At 44.8% G+C, this 21,266-nt stretch overlaps 1 protein-coding gene across 1 annotated transcript in view; it reads right to left on the bottom strand.

The window, feature by feature from the left end:
• Positions 1–21,266, bottom strand: part of ATP9A (ATPase phospholipid transporting 9A (putative)) — a 135,328-nt gene that overhangs the window by 98,490 nt on the left and 15,572 nt on the right. The window contains exons 3-4 of the mRNA XM_032143172.2: positions 15,476–15,584; positions 64–122 (exon numbers count right to left, since the gene is read on the bottom strand). Coding sequence (XP_031999063.2) covers positions 64–122; positions 15,476–15,584 — 168 coding nt within the window. The remainder of the gene's footprint in view (positions 1–63; positions 123–15,475; positions 15,585–21,266) is intronic.

The following is a 21,266-nucleotide window of genomic DNA, read 5'->3' as shown; positions in this document are numbered from 1 at the left end:
CACAAATGACACGTTAGGATCCATGAAGTGGTATCCACACACAAGCTTCCAGATTCTGCTCACCTTTTCAACGATGATAAGGTCTCCAACTTGGATGTTAGAACTCTTCACCTTCACTGTGCCTGCAAAGCAACAGGTTCAAGATACATCACCATCTTAATTCATTTCAATTCAACATGTCTTTACAGAATGCCCAGCCTGCAAACACAGAATACACCCAGAAGTACATGCTCCCACCCACGGCTGCCAGCGACTCCAGAACCATTATTTCCTGCCTCTCCAGGAAAGGGCTCAACCGCTGCAGAGGCCGTTGCAGAAATAAATGCCACTTCACAGGGCACTGGAATAACTTGAGCCCTTCATGAAAGATCATTTATTTGCCTTCAGAGTGACTTAGATGGAAAGTACTGGGGGAAAAAAGTCTTAATTTTCAATACCACCAAAAAGAAAGAAGCTAACTAATTCCAAATGACTGATTTACTTTTTAATTTACAATTGCTACATGCTTTGATTTATAGGATTATGATCAGACTATATAATTTTTGCTGGCTGTTTAAACAGTAAAAGCTAACATTAAATGCTAATTCTGTGCTCAGCACTGTACAGATTTTGATGGTTTCATTTAATCTTCACAATAGCCCTCAGAAGAAGGTAGTTCCATCTCCAGCTTTCAGACGAGGAAAGGAGACTCAGGATGTCCCACCTTCCCCCAGAGTCTCAAGAGTTAGAACAGGCCAGTGCTGGGATTCACACCTGCATCTGACTCCACAGTACAGAATAAAAGCAGTGAGTTCCATTCAACCCAAAAACCATGACTGGGCCAGGCACAGTGGTTCACATCTGTAGTCCCAGGACTTTGGAAGGCCGAAGCAGGCAGATGGCCTGAGCCCAGGAGTTCCAAACCAGCCTGGCCAAATATCAAAACCCTGCCTCTACCAAAAATATAAAAATTAGCTGGGTGTGGTGGCACATGCCTGTAGTCCCGGCTATTCGAGAGGCTGAGGTGTGGGAGGATCGCTTTTGCCCAGGAGATAGAGGCTGCACGTCGCTCCGGCCTGGGCAACAGTGAGACCCTGTCTCAAGAGCCAGACAGTATTTACTGAACGCCTGCTGTATGCCAGGCGTTCTAAGGGCTGGGGATACGTGAAACTCAATTCCAGTGGAGGAGAGGAGACAATAAAATAATGGATGAAAGGGGTTGGAGAATCAGAGGGGTGGCTGTCAACAAACTCTCTGTGGGAGAGTTGAGGCCAGAATTAGACAGACGAAGGACACTGTGTTTACCAGTAACAGAAGAAAAGCACCCTGAGATGTGAGAAAGTGGGACAGGTGAATAGCTAACAGCATGCACACGGCCAGAGGCTAGAACTCCTTCAGCAAGACGTGAAGCATCAGGAAAGCAGGGAACAGCGAGAGATGGAAGTGGAAGGGGCCAGTTGGGGCCAGGTGGCCCCACACCCTGTGAGTGAGACCAGAGAGGAAGAGAGAATTTACTCTGGTGATAGGTGAAATTCACATACGGGAGCAACACCGCAAAATCTTTATGATGCTGCTATCTTGCGACAAGCCCATGTAACTTACAAATGTTCAGCTAAGAGAGAGATAAAAAGTAATTATAGGCCGGGCACCATGGTGGCTCACGTCTGTAATCCCAGCACTTTGGGAGGCCGAGGCAGGTAGATCACCTGAGGTCAGGAGTTCAAGACCAGCCTGGCCAACATGGTGAAATCCTGTCTCTACTAAAAATACAAAACTTAGCCAGGCATGGTGGCGGGCATGTGTAATCTCAGCTACTGAGGCAGGAGAATCGCTTGAACCCGGGAGGTGGAGGTTGCAGTGAGCCAAGATCTCACCCTTGCACTCCAGCCTAGGCGACACAAGCAAAACTCCATCTCAAAAAAAAAAAAAAGAACTTAAAGACTTAAAGACACGAAATAATATAAGTGCACAACTCTAGATTTTTTAGTGTCTCACATATTTTACATTTTAACATAATTTGATATCATTTATTTTTTAAGTATTTCACTACCATTGAGATTTTTCAGAACATTCCCGTGTTTTCCTATTGAAACAACTCTCTTTAATCGGTTCCATAAGGTCTGTTTTTAACTAATTTTTGTATGTCGTTAAATCTTGTCATTAAACAGTAAGTAGAACTGGCATCAAAAGGTCTGATATAAACACTACTGACTTCTTTTTTTTTTTCTTTTTTAGACGGAGTCTCGCTCTGTCACCCAGGCTGGAGTGCAGTGGCATGATCTCGGCTCACTGCAACCTCCACCTCCTGGATTCAAGCAATTCTTCTGCCTCAGCCTCCCAAGTAGCTGGGACTACAGGCGCCCACCACCACGACTGGCTAATTTTTGTAGTTTTAGTAGAGACAGGGTTTCACCATATTGGCCAGGCTGTTCTCGAACTCCTGACCTCGTGATCCACCCGCCTCAGCCTCCCAAAGTGCTGGGATTACAGGCATGAGCCACCGCACCTGGCCAACACTACTGACTTCTAGAAAGCACTCAACTAACAATGGCGAGCTGAACTCACCCTCGATTGCTGGTAAGACTTCTGGACTCTCCTAGTGTGAGTATTTCACCCTACTAAGTGAGCATCTAGCACCTAATGGTACCTCGTTTTCATAAAATGTCGTGCTAAACTCAATCCAATGACCGGAGCCCTGGCCTGCTAGAGAGATCCACTGCCCTCCTTTCATTACGTCTTGGACTTTGGTCAATACATTTAGAGAGACTGGAGAACATCCAATTAGATGATTAGAAATGGGTAAAGACGCCGGACGCAGTGACTCACACGTGTAATCTCGGCACTTTGGGAGGCTGAGACAGGTGGACCACTTGAGCCTATTAGTTCAAGACCAGCCTAGGCAACATGGCAAGACCCTGTCTCTACAACAAACAAAAAATTAGCCAGGTGTGGTGATGTGCACCTGTAGTCCCAGCTATTCGGGAGACTGAGGTGGGAGGAATGCTTGAGCCCAGGCGACCAAGGCTGCTGTGAGCCGAGATTGTGCCACTGCACTGCAGCCTGGGCAAAAGAACAAGACCCTGCCTCAAAAAAGAGAGAGAGAGAGAGAAAGAGAGCGCCAGGTGTGGTGGCTCACACCTGTAATCCCAACACTTTGGGAGGCCGAGGCAGGCAGATCACCTGAGGTCAGGAGTTGAGACCAGCCTAACCAACATGGAGAAACTCCGTCTCTACTAAAAATACAAAATTAGCCGGATGTGGTGGCGCACGCCTGTAATCCCAGCTACTCAGGAGGCTGAAGCAGGAGAATCGCTTGAACCCGGGAGGCAGAGGTTGCAGTGAGCCCAGTTCGCACCATTGCACTCCAACATGGGCAACAAGAGCGAAACTCCATCTCAAAAAAAAGAAAAAAGAGAGGGAGCGAAAGAAAGAGAGAAATGGGTAAAGAGAGGGTCTAATTGGCAGAACGATTCATGGCCTGAACCACTCTTCTTGCTCCACTAGGGGGCAAAAGGAAAAATAGACACAGACACGTCGTTTTTCTGGGAGCTCAAGAAGGTATTACTTGAAGGAAGACCGTAAATTCAACGTGGCCCTCAGCGCCAATGAACTTTTCCTTCACCTGAGCTTGCCCCAACTTTCCCAAACATAAATTTACACATTGTCTTTGGTTTTATTACTAAAATTTATGCTGCTGGCCTGGCCCAAGTGATCACACCTGGGTTCAGATCTTCACGCTCTAGTTACAGGTTCCCTCTTAAAATCTAACTCATAGAAGAGCATATGTTTTCATTCTTATTAAATAATAATCGCCTATGTACATGTGTGTACATTAGCAGGACAGAGGACAAAATCAGGGAGATTTCACTAAAAGGATCGGCAGGGCTTTCTCTGGCACATATATTTTCCAAATTTTTCACATGAATTGTTTTTCCATTAAGCACAAGGTCGCTTTCCTACTAAGAAAAAAATAATAATTAAAATTAGCTCAAATTTTTAAGTGACCAGACCCAGATTTTTCCTTTCTGCAAGTGAGTCCTGATTTATGATCCATTCATTTGAACTCTGCCTCTCTCTGTCCATCTGTTCTGCCTCAACAAAAACCCCTTTAATCCTCTGTGTTTGCAGAGCAGTTTCTGAGTAACCCCAGCAGGGCCAATCCTTCATGCAAACACACCTACTGTACCCGACTGTCCGTCAGCCAACAGGGCTCTTGCTCCATCTCTAAGGGAGGAAGCAGAAGCCACACCATCATGAGGTCACTTGGGATTTTTAGCCACGGTCATTCATTAGCATTTCAGTGTTTTGGGGGGATGAGCCTCAGATCTGCAGCATGAACAAACAACAGATTCCCAGACTCTCCCCTTCTGTTGAGCCACTACAGAGTGCTGTCAATTTGGACTTCTTGCCCCATGTTGCCTTTTCTTTTGGTGATCAAAAACATGTAGTTTGGCTGGGCACAGTGGCTCCCAATCCTAGCACTTTGGGAGGCCAAGGTGGGTGGATTGCTTGAGCCCAGGAGTTTGAGACCAGCCTGGGCAGCATGGCAAAACCCTGTCTCTATTTTTTTAAAAAGTTAAATTAGGCCAGGCGCAGTGGCTCACACCTGTAATCCCAGCACTTTGGGAGGCCGAGGCGGGTGGATCACAAGGTCAGGCATTCGAGATCAGCCTGGCCAACATAGTGAAACCCCATCTCTACCAAAAATATAAAAAATTAGCCGAGCGTGGTGGCAGGCGCCTGTAATCCCAGCTACTTGGGAGGCTGAGGCAGGAGAATCACTTGAACCTGCAAAGGCGGAGGTTGCAGTGAGCCAAGACCATGCCACAGCCCGGGCGACAGTGCGAGACTCCATCTCAAAAAAAAAAAAATTAAATATCTATAGATACATAGTTTGGGCCTTCATGTTGGGCATGGTGTGTGTGTGTGTGCATGTAATGAGAGAAAATACAAATAAAACCAGAATGAAAAGGAGAAAAAGCAGCAAGAAGAAAAGAGATAAAAAAGCAGATACTGTTATTTACATTCCCATATTTACTGGGAGTTTTCCACCAGCCAGGCCCTAGGCTTGGCTGTCAGTATTTGACTAAAACGTCCCTCTCTAAGGAACTCTCAAGTTGGTAGGGAGAAAGAGGGAGAGAAAAGAGAGACCAAAGTTAGAAGTGAGGAATCACTGGGCATTCAGTGGTCAGAACTGACTCCCAGAATGAAAAAATTGGTAAGGGTGTGGAAGGGGCTCAAAACACATGATTTCTAACCTCACAGCAACCACTGTTCTGAGTCTTCTACAAACATTGTTGCAAAAAAGGGGAAGAACAAGATAGGGAGAAGCAACCTGACAGAAAGGTTCTTGTCTTCCTAAGAAAGTAACAGGAGAAAGAAAAAATAGCACATTGATAGCAATTATTACCAATCTCAAAAAAGGGCAGGAACTCTCCCTACAGTTGATCTCACAGGAAAGAAAATGCCCTCCCAACAGGCCTCCGGCAGGCACACTTCCCAAGCGCTCCTTGGTATTTTGTTGTTGTTGTTGTTGTTTTGTTTTGGTCTCATCTTCCCCAGAGACTCCTAAGATGGAAAAAGGACCAATACACAGAGCTCTCAGCTTGGGTGATGCTTCACTGTTAATGTCTTAAAATTCTTGGTCAGTTTTGTGTTTTTTTAAACTCAAGATCTAACCACCTGATCTTAATACTTTTTGAACAACCCCACCTCGCACCGCAATTTTCATTTTTCACTGGGTCCCACAAATTATGTAGCTGGTCCAGAAGGGAAGTAAAAACACCCAATAATATCTTCTTTATAAAGTGCACAGGAAAACCTGGCCCTGTCCTAAGAACCGAGGCCACAGAACTCAACTTTTCCTGTAACACCCCATCTCCAATATCGAGGCTCTAAGATTTTTAAACGCATTTGCAGAAATTCTACAAAAGGTAAGAGATTTTTGCAAAAGTTAAGCGGAAAATTCTCTGCCTGCCACATCCTAAATCATTAAAAGTCTTCTAATAAATCTATCCCTTTCAGCTTTCGCCACTTCACCCAAGTCGTCTCTCAATCAGAGTTTATAACGGGGAACAAACTTCCAATTATTAGAGCTGTTTGTTTCTGTAGCGATGGACCCCCAAGCCTTTCATAAGCAAAGCTACTGAGCCCAAACCATGCCTTTCATGGATGACAGCTTCAGAATAAGAGCAGTTTGTCTACATTGCAGGGAGAAACCAGATGTTTCCCTTGAGTCGAAACAAGCAAATGACAATTCAGTCAAACTGCAGAATAGCCTACCAAAAAATTTTTTTTAATAAATTCCAGGGCAGTAGTATGTGTGGGCCTATTTTTTGACCCTGAACACCTCCAACTATACTTGTATTTTTCATTGTTCATGCAGGACATTGATTGCTTTTGTAGATCTCTAACAACAATCTCCATGCACTAACCCTGGTTAATGTATTACTCTTTAACTCACACTCTAATCTAACTGTGACAGTGATGAGTTGTAAATTCTGCTTCATGTGTACATTTCCTGGGGTTGACATTAAAACGCCTCTGCAGACCCAGCAGAGTTCAGAGGTTTAAAGTTGAAATTTTCATATTCAAATAGAGTTGTCTACATTCCCCAAAGCCAAAGAAAAGACTGTTATTTGAAAACAGGCAAAGAGTTGAAAGGATTATTATAAATAATCACTGCCACTTCCTGGGGCTTTTGTTTAAATAGTGGGAACTTTAAAAAAAAAAAAAAAAAAAAAAAAGGCTGCAGTTTAAATGTAACAAGTTTATATCCAACAGTGGCTTTTAAAATAAATACATAAAATGGTCTTGCCAGTTTGTGGTGCCTAGAAATGATGAAGTAGACAAACACCCTTACGGGGGGAAATAAATACCTTTTGGGAATAACAGTGCAATTTGCAAGTTTGAGTTTTTGGTGCTTTTTTTTTTTTTTTTTTAATCAACAGATCAGTTCACCAATGACTTGTACTAAAATGAAATTGAGTACTTTGAAAGGAAAATCTGAACTCTGTGGATCTTAAATAACTTTATATCTGGGCCGGGCGTGGTGGCTCAGGCCTGTAATCCCAGCACTTTGGGAGGCTGAGGCAGGCAGATCACCTGTGGTCGGGAGTTCAAGACTAGCCTGACTGACATGGAGAAACACCATCTCTACTAAAAATACAAAATTAGCTGGGCGTGGTGGCGCATGCCTGTAATCCCAGCCACTCGGGAGGCTGAGGCAGGAGAATCGCTTGAACCTGGGAGGCAGAGGTTGTGGTGAGCCGAGATCACGCCATTGCACTCTAGCCTGGGCAACAAGAGCGAAACTCCATCTCAAAAAAAAAAAAAAAAAAACTTTATTATCTGTACCAGGCAGTATGAAAAAGTATTCAGCAAAATCTGTTATAAATAAGACTCACTCGTACCTGCTGATGCTCTGAATCTTAGACAAGGGAAATTTGGGAAGGGAATTCTTTGCTCACTGAATTGTCTTTGAGGTCCTTAGTGAAGGATCTTTGCAGCAGTTTTGCTGCAGCAACATTGAAAAGTCTATCAATACCATTCTCTTCTTTAAAAAAATCATAATGTATATCTTAGTGTTCTCCATGTCTGGACAGAGTTTATACTTTGAAACATAAGTAGTACTTGTGCTTAGGAATATAGAGTTTCAATTTAGTTCATTATTAGCTAAACAATTCCCCATTAATGAATGTACCTTCCCTACATTATTATACCTTCTGATTAACCCCAATGACATACAACTCCAAAAAAGAAAAAGGTGCATTCTTAGGTCTTGAAATTTAAGTCACATTAATTGCAATCCTAGATAATGGTACAACATGGGTTTTGTACTACACTGAAAAAATTGTTGTCTTTTGTTACTCAAGAGATCCTTGAGGTTACAGGTGATTCTGTAAATGAGAAAGAGTGAGCAGAGAGCATCACTGAACTATCTAGAAAGAACTGGAAAAGGAAAGATATCAGGTCGATTTTTTATACCACATACGTAGGAGAAAGCTGAAGATACGCAAAAGAGCATAGACCTTCGGCTTATGACTTATGGTCAGCCTGCCCAGATGTCCCCAGCAGGAAAGAAGCATCAGCAATTGTGTTAATTATGCCTCTGTTTGCACTTCTTTCAAGGCTAATTGTCCGCTTGCTTCATTTAGCCCTTGATTAGAAGTTAGTCTGGGAAAGCATTCCTGGTATGAACACCCATGGAATTCATCTTGTGAAAATGCAAATCCCATTTCCCTCACCACCTGTGGTAATCAAGGCAACCCCCCACCCCCATTAAAGTTTTGGTTTGGGGAAGGCAAGTATAAAGAGAAATAATTCCTTCACTAATTATTCTTTTCCAATCCAACCCAATTCTCTTGAGTAACAAAACTAAGTTTTGCTGGGTCTCCTGCATCTGCAGATCTTCTCCTTTCTGGCTTTATTTCCAATGCCACTGAATGCTATTAATTTAGGAAGACAGCTCTATAATTAAAACTATAAAAACTCATAAAGGTCTAAGAACTGCTCTTAAGTCTCTGATGTTTAAATGTGAATTTTTAAGTAGGAGGAAAGGGATGCTTGTTTATCCAAAAGCACTGCCCCCTGTGGTTTTCAACAGTTTGTCCATCTGACAAGGAGGAGGCTAGATTGATAGGTTTCTTTGGACTCAGAGATGTGTTTTAAAATGACTCAAATCTTAAAAGCACCTCTGCAGCATATGTATTAAGGCTGAACACTGTAGCAATTGTTGAGATATTATATGCAAAAGTGCTGACCTCAGCTCCTGGCACATAGTAGGTACCTTGACTTAAAGGCTAAGGTTTTACACGCAAACAAGCCTGAGTTCACATCCCAGCTCTGCCCTTTGCTAGCTCATCACCCCAGACAGGATGCTTTTCCTCTCTTTTGTTACAGAGGCCTCAGCCATGAACCTACCAATGAGTGAGAGAAAGAAATTTTTTCCTTCCCTACATCCACACCCATAAAAGCTACCTTCACAGGGCTATCTAGAAGACTACAGACTAGGCTGGGCACGTTGGCTCATGCCTGTAATCCCAACACTTTGGGAAGCCAAGGCAGGAGGATCACTTGAGCCCAGGAGTTCGAGACCAGCCTGGGCAACTTCATCTCTACAAAGAATTAAAAAGTTAGCCAGGTATAGTGACATGCAACTATGGTCCCAGTTACTTGGGAGGCTGAGGTGGGAGAATCACTTAAGCCTGGACAGTAGAGACTGCAGTGAACTGTGACTGTGCCACTGTACTCCAGCCTGGGTGACAGAGTGAGATCCCATTTCAAAAATAAAGAACGAAAAGAAACTACAGACTAAACCTTATCTAGCACCTGGCTAGCTGATGGCAGGTAGCCTTTCTTCATTTTTTCTCCTGCTTCCTAATTTGACCAGCAGTTTTTCAAACAGCTCAGTGACACCTTTTTCCTATAGCATGCCTGTACTGTATATGAATTCTCAAAACACAGAATCAACTCTTCCATAGCCTCAGGTTCTCACTGGCCTGTGTGGTCTTTTCTGGAGAGGCTCAGGAAACTTGGCCTAATTGGGAACAGCAAGCTGGTGTTGGAACCTGGGGTTCTGTAGCCTGCCACCCCAGCCGTCACAGGCTGCAGCTTTGCATTCGACTTGATGCTCTTTTTGGAGAACTCTTTACCAGGGCATGCCATCTGGGTCCTGGCCTGAGTTCCATGTTCAGGAGGGTCCCGTACTTGGTTTAATGCCCTGCTGTTGCCATCTTGAGATTCTTAATAATTTCTGAATAAGGGTCCCACATGTTCATTTGGGGACCCATAAGGTCCCACAAATCATGTAGCCAGTCCTGCTCTCTTCCCTCCTGTAAGACTCAAGATGAAGGTCACCTCTTCTGGAAAGACATCACCAGATACTCTCTGATGGACTCCCATCACCCCTGGCTCATACCTCCATTAATCCACCCACTGACACTTAAGAAATGCCTGCTTCAATACCATCCACACTAGCCTCTCTCCACAATGCCAAGTCCCAAGGCTCTTCCCATGCAAGAGCTTCACTTACAGCAACCCTCTCAGGTAGGTGCTACTATTTTCCCTGATGCAGATTCATTTACTGAGAACTTAAAGGATCTACCCAGGGGGAGGCAGGACTCCTGAACCCTGGTAGAGCAAGTTTGGAGCCACTACTTTCAACTCCTGGGAACGATGCTCAGAACCGAGAATGCAGCGGCCAGAAAGGGGACATTCCTTATGAGGATCACCACACTCATTCCACTTTTTGTAATCATCTGTCTACAGGCCTGAACACCTCACTGGATTATAACTTCCTGGGACCCCAGGCTCTCACGCTCATCTCTGTGATGCAGAAACCTAGCATAGACTTGGTACATGATGAAGTCTCAACTGTGTGCGTGTGTGCGTGCGTGCGTGCGTGTGTGTGCGTGCGTGTGTGTGTGTGTAGCGTGTATTTTAGAGATGGAGTCTGGCTCTGTCCCCCAGCCTAGAGTACGGTGATGTGATCATGGCTCACTGCAGTGTTCAACTCCTGGCCTCAAGCAATCCTCCTACCTCAGCCTCCCAAAGTGCTGGCATTACAGGCATGAGCCACTATGCCCAACCAAATATTTCCTAAAATAATGACTAAAAGGTTCATTTCCATGTGGATAGCTAATTTGATTACCAAAGTACTTCAAATACATCTTACTAAGCCATGGCAGTTGTATCAAAAATTAATCCAATTGATGTTGTTCGAGATACACCTTGGCTGGGCACAGTGGTGTATCACTTGAGGCAGGTGAGGCGGGTGGATTACTTGAGCTCAGGAGTTCGAAACCAGCCTGGGCAACATAGCAAAAGCCCATCTCTACGATTTAAAAAAAAAAAAAAAAAAAAAGATATACCTTGATTGAAATAAGATTATCTAAAATATTGAAAACTAAAACAAAGCAACAATGTCATCCGTTTTTCCTCCCAATAATGAGTTCCTATTAATGAGGATTTTAATTCAGCTGTATAAAATTACTGGCCTGGTGTGGTGGCTCACACCTGTAATCCCAGACCTTTGGGAGGCCAAGGTGGGCGGGTCACTTGAGCCTAGGAGCTCGAGACCAGCCTGGCCAATATGGCGAAACCTCGTCTCTATTAAAAATACAAAAATTAGCTGGACATGGTGGCGCACACCCGTAATCCCAGCTACTTGGGTGGCTGAGGCAGGAAGAACTGCTTGAATCCAGGAGGTGGAGGTTGCAGTGAGCTGAGATCACACTACTGCACTCTAGCCTGGGCGACACAGCAAGACTCCGTCTCAATCAATCAATCAATCAATCAATCAATCAATCAATAAATCTATCTATCTATCTATCTAGTTTTGAGGCCACATCCAACAAATACAAATGGGGGAACAGGATACAAAGTAACTGCCTTGAAACCGGCCTGTCCTCTTGGAAATGTCAAGATCATGAAAGACAAAGAAAACCCAGGAGCTCTGCCAGGCTAGAGGAGACCAAGGAGAGAGGACAACTAAATATAACCGACAAACCTGGTCTGTTCCTGAACTAAGAAAAAAAAGCTATCAAAGGACATTTTAGGGACAAATGGCAAAATTTTAAAAAGGATTGTAAATTAGATTAATAGCAATATACTGATGCTCAATTTATTTGATTTTGGTAATTGTACATAACTGTGTTATATAAGATAAACGTCCTTTAAGGAATTAAGCACTGAAGTATTTAGGCACAAAAGGGAATGATGTCTGCAACTTGTCTCTAATGACCCCAGATATACCTATATGTATATGGACATGGAGGGAAACAAAGTATTAAAAAGCAACTGTGGCCAGGCGCAGTGGCTCACACCTGTAATCCCAATACTTTGGGAGGCTGAGGTGGGCGGACTGCCTGAGGTCAGCGGTTCAAGACCAGCCTGGCTAAAATAGTGAAACCCCGTCTCTACTAAAAATACAAAAATTAGCAGGGCGTGGTGGTGCACACCTGTAATCCCAGCTACTCGGGAGGCTCAGGCAGGAGAATCGCTTCAACCCGGGAGGCAGAGGTTGCAGTGAGCCGAGATCGCGCCATTGCATTCCAGCCTGCGCAAGGGGGTTCGGTGCAGAAGAAAAAAAGCAACTGTGCAGCCTGGGCAACATGGCAACCCCATCTCTACAAATAAAAAATAGAAATTTAGCAGGGCGTGGTGGTGTGCACCTGTAGTCCCAACTACTCGGAGGCTGAAGTGAGAAGACTGCTTGAGCCTGGAAGGCGGAGGTTGCACTGAGTCCAGATCCCACCACTGCACTCCAGCCCGGGTGACACAGTGAGACCCTGTTTCTAAATAAATAAACAACTGTGGTGAAATGTCACAATTCATGAATCTGGGTTAAGGGCATATTGGAATTCTCCATACAATTCTTGCGAATTTTTTGCTTGTTAGGAATTATTGCAAAAACAAATTTTAAAATTTAACTATAATAATACAAGTACTGCTATTATTATTCATCACAAAAGGATGTACCATGGCCTATAATCTAGTGATCAAGGCATTCTGACTCCTGGACATTTTCACCCCACAAAATACTGTTGAAAAGAACATTTTAAGACTTCATGTGAGGCTGGGCGCAGTGGCTCACACCTGTAATCCCAGCACTTTGGGAGGCTGAGGCAGGTGGATCACCTGAGGTCAGGAGTTCGAGACCAGCCTGGCCAACATGGTGAAACCCCGTCTCTACTAAAAATACAAAGAAATTAGCCAGGCGTGGTGGCATGCGCCTGTAATCCCAGCTACTCAGCAGGCTGAGGCAAGAGAATCGCTTAAACCCAGGAGATGGAGGTTGCAGTGAGCGGAGATCGCGACATTGCACTCCAGCTTGAGCAACAAGAGCTAAACTCCGTCTGAAAAAAAAAAAAAAAAAAAAAAAGACTTCATGTGATAGAAAGAAAACAGTCCATCACGAATATACTCAAACATACTTATTTCATTTTGCTTTGGAACTTACTAAGTGAAGATGGTGAAATTTTGCTCAAGGAAATATTATGAAGGGATTCGACAGGAAAGTCAAAAAAAGGCTTATTTTTCTCCCTCTTCCCTGCAATCTCCCAGTTTAGGTTTGCTACCCTGGCCCTCCCCCCAGAGCGTATCAAATAACTAAACTCCCCTCGATCACTTTCCAAGCTGACAGTTTCTTCAGTGTTTTCTTGGGCTTTCACAACAAACTGCAGCGCTAGGGTCTGGGTTAATATTCAGAACTGTGTTCTGTTTTCCCTACAGTGGCATTGGCATGACAATGGACACCAGGGGCCACAAAGGGAGACCCACAAAGGAAGACAAGTTTTTAACGCTGGAGCCATCTGCCAATTCTCCTTAGGATCTTTTCAAGAGCCGAGTGAAGTTAAAGCAAGAGCTGGGAAGGGGTGTGCAGTGGAGGGCAGAGAAATCATTCACGGGAAAAGCAATTGCAATATGAAAAGAACCAAAGGAGGGTCGAAGCCCGGATGGATGAATGAATGGAATCCGAAGGCCTCTTCTCTTGAGCTCTAAAGAGATCCACCGCACTCTCTCCGATGGGGCTTTTGTTGGTTGCCAAGCATTTTAAATGTTATAGTAAGAATATGTTATTAAGGGAGGATTTAATATACACAAACCACACACAAAAAAAGCCCTCCAGAAGGGTCTTCTGACTACTCACGCAGAAAGCCCAAACCACCTGCCTCTGCAAAGATTACACTGATTCTTTTTCTTTTGGTAGCAACATGTCCTAAATACAGTAGTTTAGCATGAATAAAGCATTTCTTTACCAACTCTAAATTCCCCCTTCTCCCAGAGACGTGCATATTTTTAAGACCACCAACCATGACAATGTATTCGAATACACTAAAACAAAGTATTTTCATACCCTTGGGAAATAAAATTAAAATCTGCATTTTTTTAGCCCAAATACACCTCTGACATTTTTCCCAAAACGAAAACTCTACTGAAAACCCCGAAGGAACCGTGAATGGACTGCTTCCTTGGAAGCATAAAGCACTTAACAGCAGTTCAGACCCTGGCTCAGGTGCTAAGTCCTTTGGCATCTAACCATCTTATCTCTTTCCAAATTCTCAATTTCCTGAAGGCAAGACATAGCCTTTATTCCCCTCCACCTCTTTAAACAGCATTAATCCCTGAATGGGATCAGTCATCTTAGGGGACAATCGAATAGACTTTCCTTGGCCAGATTAGCAAACCTTAGGTAACATTCTCTTATTTCTGAATGCAACCTTACAGTAAATCTATTGTAGGCAGAAACAGACGTCAACGCTGCCTGGGTTGTTTTGTGGCTTTTCCACCGTGTGTTTGAGTGGGTTTTTAAGTTCTAGCATTTAAAATGCACATATCTTGCAAGGGGGGAGGGGTCAGTGATTAAAGCTTTTTCATATCCCTGGGAAATGTTATTAAAATTTCAATTTCAATTTTTTTTTTTTTTTTTTGAGATGGAGTTTCCCTCTTGTCACCCTGGCTGGAGTGCAATGGCGTGATCTTGGCTCACTGCAGCCTCTGCCTCCCAGGTTCAAGTGAGTCTCCTGCCTCAGCCTCCGGAGCAGCTGGGATTACAGATGTATGCAACCATGTCCGGCTAATTTTTGTATTTGTAGTAGAGACAGGGTTTCCACCATGTTGGCCAGAGTGAGATGGAGTCTCACTCTGTCGCCCAGGCTGGAGTGCAGTGGCACGGTCTCAGCTCACTGCAACCTCTGCCTCCCAGGTTCACGCCATTCTCCTGCCTCAGCCTCCCAAGTAGCTGGGACTACAGGCGCCCGCCACCATGCCCGCCTAATTTTTTTTGTATTTTTAGTAGAGACAGGGTTTCACCATGTTAGCCAGGATGGTCTCGATTTCCAGACCTTGTGATCTGCCCACTTCGGCCTCCCAAAATGCTGGGATTACAGGCGTGAGCCACTGTACTGGGCCAAAATTTCAATTTTTTTGTTTTTGAGCCCAAAACATACAACACAACTGGTCATTTATTTTTGGATCAGACTCCATGCTCTCCAGGCCTCAATTTCCAGGATTTATAAAATGACTTCAAAGAAATCTTCATGGATGCGGTTATTTACCTAAATCGGTTGCCTTTCTAAAAACTAAAGTAGCAACAGTTTAATCACTGCCGAAAGAGTATCTTTGAAAACGGTTTGCAGCCTCCCATGTGAACAGCAGGGGCGCCCTCCTTCCCTCTTCAGCCAGGCAGCAGAAAGGGAAAGGGATCAGCCAGCCGGGATGCCAGCACACAAAATGTAATTCCAGATGGATGACACATAAGTTATTTGACAAGACCAACACCAAAAGGCCTGTGGATGTTGCCAGGGCCCGGTGGGACCCCGTCAACCTGTCATCCAGGGCAGATGGAGGCCTCCCTGGTGCTGGAGTAACCAAGCGACTGTTCTGCCACGTGGCATTCCCACACCCGCGGCCCGGACCTTGAACTCTTCTCCCCTGACTGTCAGCGGCCCATGATTGAGCTGCAACCCTGTGGCCCAGGAGCCAGAAGGCTGACCTCGTGCTGTGAGCCGGCTGTAGACCTGGGAGTTGACTTCCTTGTCCCGCACGTAGCATCGGATCTCCTCCACCGCCTCACGGATGACAGTGACGGCCAGCACGAAGCCCTGCAGAGACAGATGACAGTGAGTCTTGCTTAAGGCAGTGAGCCCTGCTGCAGCCAACCATCCCCTCCTGGTGCCAGGGGCAGAAAAGGCGAGAGGCCACTTGGGGGGGCAGGGGGGCACGACCTGTGAGTTATTCCAAATGCACACGCCGCTGCAAGCCCCCCTCTCTGAATCTGTCTTAGGGAACACGCACTCCCAAACACAACCTGAAGAAACACTACCCTAGACAAACACTCGCTGCCACACACGCACAAGGACGTCCATATTCACCATCTCAGGGTGAGGGTGACACACACAGGAACACTCAAAGTGTCCCTCCACAAGCAAGCGATGGTGACCGCTAACACTGTCTCTCACCCGCCATGTGCTGGGCACTATTGGAAGTGCACTTCATCCTCGCAACAACCCTGAGATGTGCTCCTATAACTGAGATCCCCATGCAGATGAGGAAACTGAGGCACAGAGAGGCTGAGTAATCTTGCCCAAAGACATAAAGCTACTAAGTGATAAATGGGAACTGAAATGTAGGAAATCTTAATCTTTACTGCCACTTTATCTAGAGAAACTTAGGTTGATGGAGCCAGTAAGAGGGACCACCAGGGAACAGTTAAAAAGAATAAGAAACATCCATTGCATTCACAGAGCCAAGTGGAAAAAATCAATGTTTCAGGACATAACACTGCAACCCCATTCATATAAATAGCAACAAAGATTCTATACAATTAAATGTTTTCCAATTTCCTTAACTACAGGTTAGATTTCTCTGCCGGGAAGGAGACTAGAATCAGGATAGGGAGGGGACTGAAAGGAGCTTCAGCCTATCTGTAATGTTTTCAGCTTTTTGTTTTGTTTGTTGGAGTCTCACTATGTCACCAGGCTGGAGTGCAGTGGCTCGATCTCAGCTCACTGCATCCTCCACCTCCCGGGTTCAAGCGATTCTCCTGCCTCAGCCTCTCGAGTAGCTGGGACTACAGGCGTGCACCACCACGCCCAGCTGATTTTTGTCTTTTTAGTAGAGATGGGGTTTCACCATATTGGCCAGGATGGTCTCGATCTCTTGACCTCATGATCCACCCGCCTCGGCCTCCCAAAGTGCTGGGATTACAGGGGTTTTTTGTTTGTTTTGAGATAGGGTCTCGCTCTGTCACCCAGGCTGGAGTACAGTAGCATGACCTTGGCTCACTGCAATCTCTACCTCCTGGGCTCAAGAGATCCTCCTGCCTCAGCCTCCAGAGTAGCTGGGACCACAGGCGTGTGCCACCATGCCTGGCTAATTTTTGTATTTTTGGTAGAGATGGTTTGTTGTTGTTGTTGTTGTTGTTACAGAGTCTCACTCTGTTGCCCAGGATGGAGTGCAGTGGTGCCATCTCGGCTCACTGCAACCTCCGCCTCCTGGGCTCAAGCAATTCTCTTGCCTCAGCCTCCCCAGTAGCTGGTATTACAGGTACCCACCATCATGCCCAGCTAATTTTTGTATTTTTACTAGAGACAGGGTTTCACCATGTTGGCCAGGCTGGTCTCGAACTCCTGACCTCAGGTGATCCACCTGCCTCGGCCTCCCAAAGTGCTGGGATTACAGGTGTGAGCCACCATGCCCAGCAGAGATGGGTTTTTGCCATGTTGCCCAGGCTGGTCTTAAACTCCTGAGCTCACGCAATTCACCCACCTCAGCCTCTCAAAATGCTGGGATTACAGGCATGGGCCACCGCGCCCCACTGTTTTAAGTTTTTATAAGGAAACTCTATTAAAGTATTAAGTTTTTATAAGGAAACTCTATTAAAGTATTAAAGTAGAAACTAATAAAAATTTAAAACTTCCCCAACTTTCCTCTGAGTTGGGAACCCCAACTCATAAAATCTGGTTGGGTGGAGGGAGTCACCCATAGCAGAATCTACTTCCAATCTAGATTTTTTTCCTCTTGTAATCAGTAAAGCCAAAATCAGTCATTCATTTTACTTATGTGCTTACAGTCATTCATTTTCCTTGTCATTCCTCCCCCATCCCCTTTTAAAGCTTGCCAGGACAGTTATTTTTTAAATACAGTCAGCATAACCACCCAAGGGTTAGCAGTTGTGGTTCTTGGAGAATTTCACTTTCATACTGTTTACCCTGTAAAATATATTAACTTCTATTCAAAGGACTTTAAATCTCTTATGTAAATCTATCCAGAGATGTGCTGCTTTGTGAAACTCCTCCCAACACCCATACATCTTTACAATCAAAGGATTACTCCTGTTTCCAATCAGATGTAAAGTACACACTGCAGCCAAAAGAAACTGGTACATTTCAGAATCAAAGCATAACCAGACCACATAGGGAGTGAGAGAAAACCTGTTCTCCGAGGAGCACGGACCCGGTGTGCAGGGCTGCCCCCTCCACCATGCTGCTATTTTGTTGTTCTGTGCCAAAACCCAAGTTTTTGTTGTTGTTTGTTGTTTCGAATGTTCCAGTTTCCACTTTTCTCTGTGTGGGCCTGGCTAAATCCCATTGATGTTCATGGAAAGTGTATGCTCATACAAAGACAGGAGCCACTTACTAACCTCCCTGCTGCAAATAAATACCACCTCCTAAATTATCATGTCTCCCACCACATACACACACACAGTTCTCATTAATCCTAGGGGCCACGCCATGCCTTAGCATTTTTACTAGAGACAGGGTTTCACCATGTTGGCCAGGCTGGTGAAATTGCTTCACAAAGAGATGCAAATGTAGTCCAGGAATAAATTCCAACCATCCAATTTAGGAGGTCCTTAATATCCATTCACAGATATTTAGAAAGAAGCTTTAATGGGCAGGGGAAGGGGGGCCGTTGAAGGAGGCAGCTGTCGGAGCTGGTGAAGAATCATAGGCAGTGACAACTCATAGACAAGCAACTCTGAAAGTGCAAGCCTCTTTTGTCAAGTTGTACCTCGAAAATAAATTTACTAAAGCAAAACTAATCTATGGGAGATAGAAATCAGAAAAGCAGTTGCCTGGGGTGCTGGGGGCGGGTGGGGTGACAGGAACATGCACTGGGGAACTTCCTGGGGTGATGGAAATGTTCCATATCTTGATTGAGGTGGTATTTATGTGGGGGCTGACAAATGTCAAAACTCAATGAATTGAAAACTGAAGATCTGTGTATTTTATGGTATATAGATTATATCTCAATAACAAAAATACCCTACATTTATTTGGTCATCATATGATGTTATAGATTATTTCTGCTCTCCTGAGTTACTTCTCCCCTAACATATTAGTACCAAGAAAAAAATTATTAAAAGCTAAAACATGGCTGGGTATGGTGGCTCACACCTATAATCTCAGCTTTTGGGAAGGCTGAGGCGAGAAGATCGCTTGAGCCCAGGAGTTCGAGACCAGCCTGGGCAACATGGGGAGACCCCATCTTTACAAAAATTACAAAAAGAATTAGCCAGTTTCTACAAAAGAAAATAGAAACCTGAAACTGAAAAAAAAAAATTAGCCGAGCATGGTGGCTCATGCTGTGGTCCCAGCTACTCAGGAGGCTGAGGCAGGAGGATTGTCTGAGCCCAGGAGGCAGAGGTTGTTGCAGTGAGCAGAGATCAAGCTACTACACTCCAGCCTGGGCAACAGAATGAGACCCTGTCTCGGGGGAAAAAAATTAAAACTTAATCTGAACAATGAAAAACATGTCATTAGTGGCAGAATTTAAAAATTAAAATCAGAATGTTTCCTGAGAATTCTATGCAGCCACATGAAGCATTTTTACTTGGAGTAATTCATTTAAACCTCCCAACAAACCAAGGCAGCAGAAAGGATCATTCCTTTTTACAGATGACAAAACTGAGGCTCAGAAAAGTAGCCTTGGTTCAAATTACACGACTTCTTAGAGTGCAATTAAGAGCTAAACCCGGTTAGCCGTCGTGGCTCACACCTGTAATCCCAGTACTTCAGGAGGCCGAGGTGGGTGGATCACCTGAGGTCAGGAGTTCGAGATCAGCCTAGCCAACATGGTGAAACCCCCGTCTCTATTAAAAATACAAAAATTAGCCAGGTGTGGTGGGCACCTGTAATCCCAGCTCCTCGGGAGGCTGAGGCAGGAGAATCGCTTGAACCTGAAAGGCGGAAGTTACAGTGAGCTGAGATCTCACCACTGCACTCCAGCCTGGGCGACAGAGCAAGACTCTGTCTCAAAAAAAAAAAAAAAAAAAAGAGCTAAACCCAAACCCCTTGGCTCCACAGCCCTCATTCAGAACCGCTGCACTTAAGAGCTGGGTTTGAAATGAGGCAACTTTCAGAGTGGTTAGAAGTCAAAATGTCTTCTAGCCAAGAACTGAAAATTGACCCTCTACATAAAAATCTATTAGGGAAATCAGCGATGGTCACCTAGAAGTAGATGCTGTCTCATTTGTTTTTCACCCGAAAACCTTTTTTCTCTAGTTCTTGGAAAGAGAAGCAAAAATACAAGACAAATATCCCTCAACTTAGCCATCACAGGAAAAGCTGACTGAAAAGGGCCTACAACGTGGAGACCGACTGCTAGAGGCGCCAAAACCTAGAAACAAGCTATTAACCTGCCTGGCTTCTATCTTAAGCTATAGTCAAAGGGAAAACAGGCCAGTCAGGAGACAGCAGAGGTGGGGGGTAGGGACAGAGAAGGCCTCAGTGGAAATAAATTTTTAAAAATTTATTGGGAGGCCGGGGAAGGCAGATCACAAGGTCAGGAGTTCGAGACCTGGCCAACATGGTGAAACCCCGTATCTACTAAAAATGCAAAACTTAGCCAGGCATGGTGGCGCATGCCTGTAATCCCAGCTACTTGGGGGGCTGAGGCAGGAGAATAACTTGAACCCGGGAGGTGGAGGCTGCAGTGAGCCGAGATCATGCCATTGCACTCCAGCCTGGGTGACAGAGCGAGACTCCGTCTCAAAAAAAAAAAAAAAAGAAAAGGAAAAATGTATGCCAAACATGGCTAAGGTCTCCTCCTAATATGCATGCCAATTATAGTGTAAATGAGGCTGCAGGGCTGCTCATGTCTGTACCCCCAGGAGCTGCTCACATGTGGAATTCTACTGCAGCTGGGGCAATGGATAAGGGGAGGTGGCAGAGACCAGACTGCACATCACGCTTGAGATACAAAAGGCAGGGAGATGGAGAGACACATGGCTGCCTTCGAGGACACCTTGGGATCCCAAATCTATAAAACATGCATCTGCAGAATATATATGGTTTAATGGATGTTACAGTGTACATAAAATACGTGCATAAGTAAGAAGGCACTGGAAGGAAACACATCAGAATCATAAATGGGATATTTTAGGGTAGTAGCTACACAGGTGATTTTCATGTGTGTGGGGTTTTTTTTGTTTTGGTGCTTTAAATATTTCTCCAATATCATGCGATCTTTTCTATTTGAAAAAAGAACAGTGAAGAGGAGCAGCTTTGGAGGGGTGGGGGGCAGAGAGAATGGCAGGATCTGGCTTTTAAGATAATTCAATAGATGTGGCTTGAGTTGAGCGCTCACACCTGTAATCTCAGCACTTTGGGACGCCAAGGTGGGCAGATCACATGAGGCCAGGAGTTCGAGACCAGCCTGGCCAACATGGTGAAACCTCGTCTCTAAAACTACAAAAATTAGCCAGGTGTGGTGGCGCACATCTGTAATCCCAGCTACTCGGGAGGCGGAGGCAGGAGAATCACTTGAGCCTGGGAAGCAGA

This window comes from Hylobates moloch, unplaced genomic scaffold (genome assembly GCF_009828535.3).
Source record: "Hylobates moloch isolate HMO894 unplaced genomic scaffold, HMol_V3 SCAFFOLD_21, whole genome shotgun sequence".
Classification (NCBI taxonomy): Eukaryota; Metazoa; Chordata; class Mammalia; order Primates; family Hylobatidae; genus Hylobates; species Hylobates moloch.
Note: the sequence above shows the minus strand (reverse complement) of the source record. Positions and strands in the feature narration are given on the sequence as shown.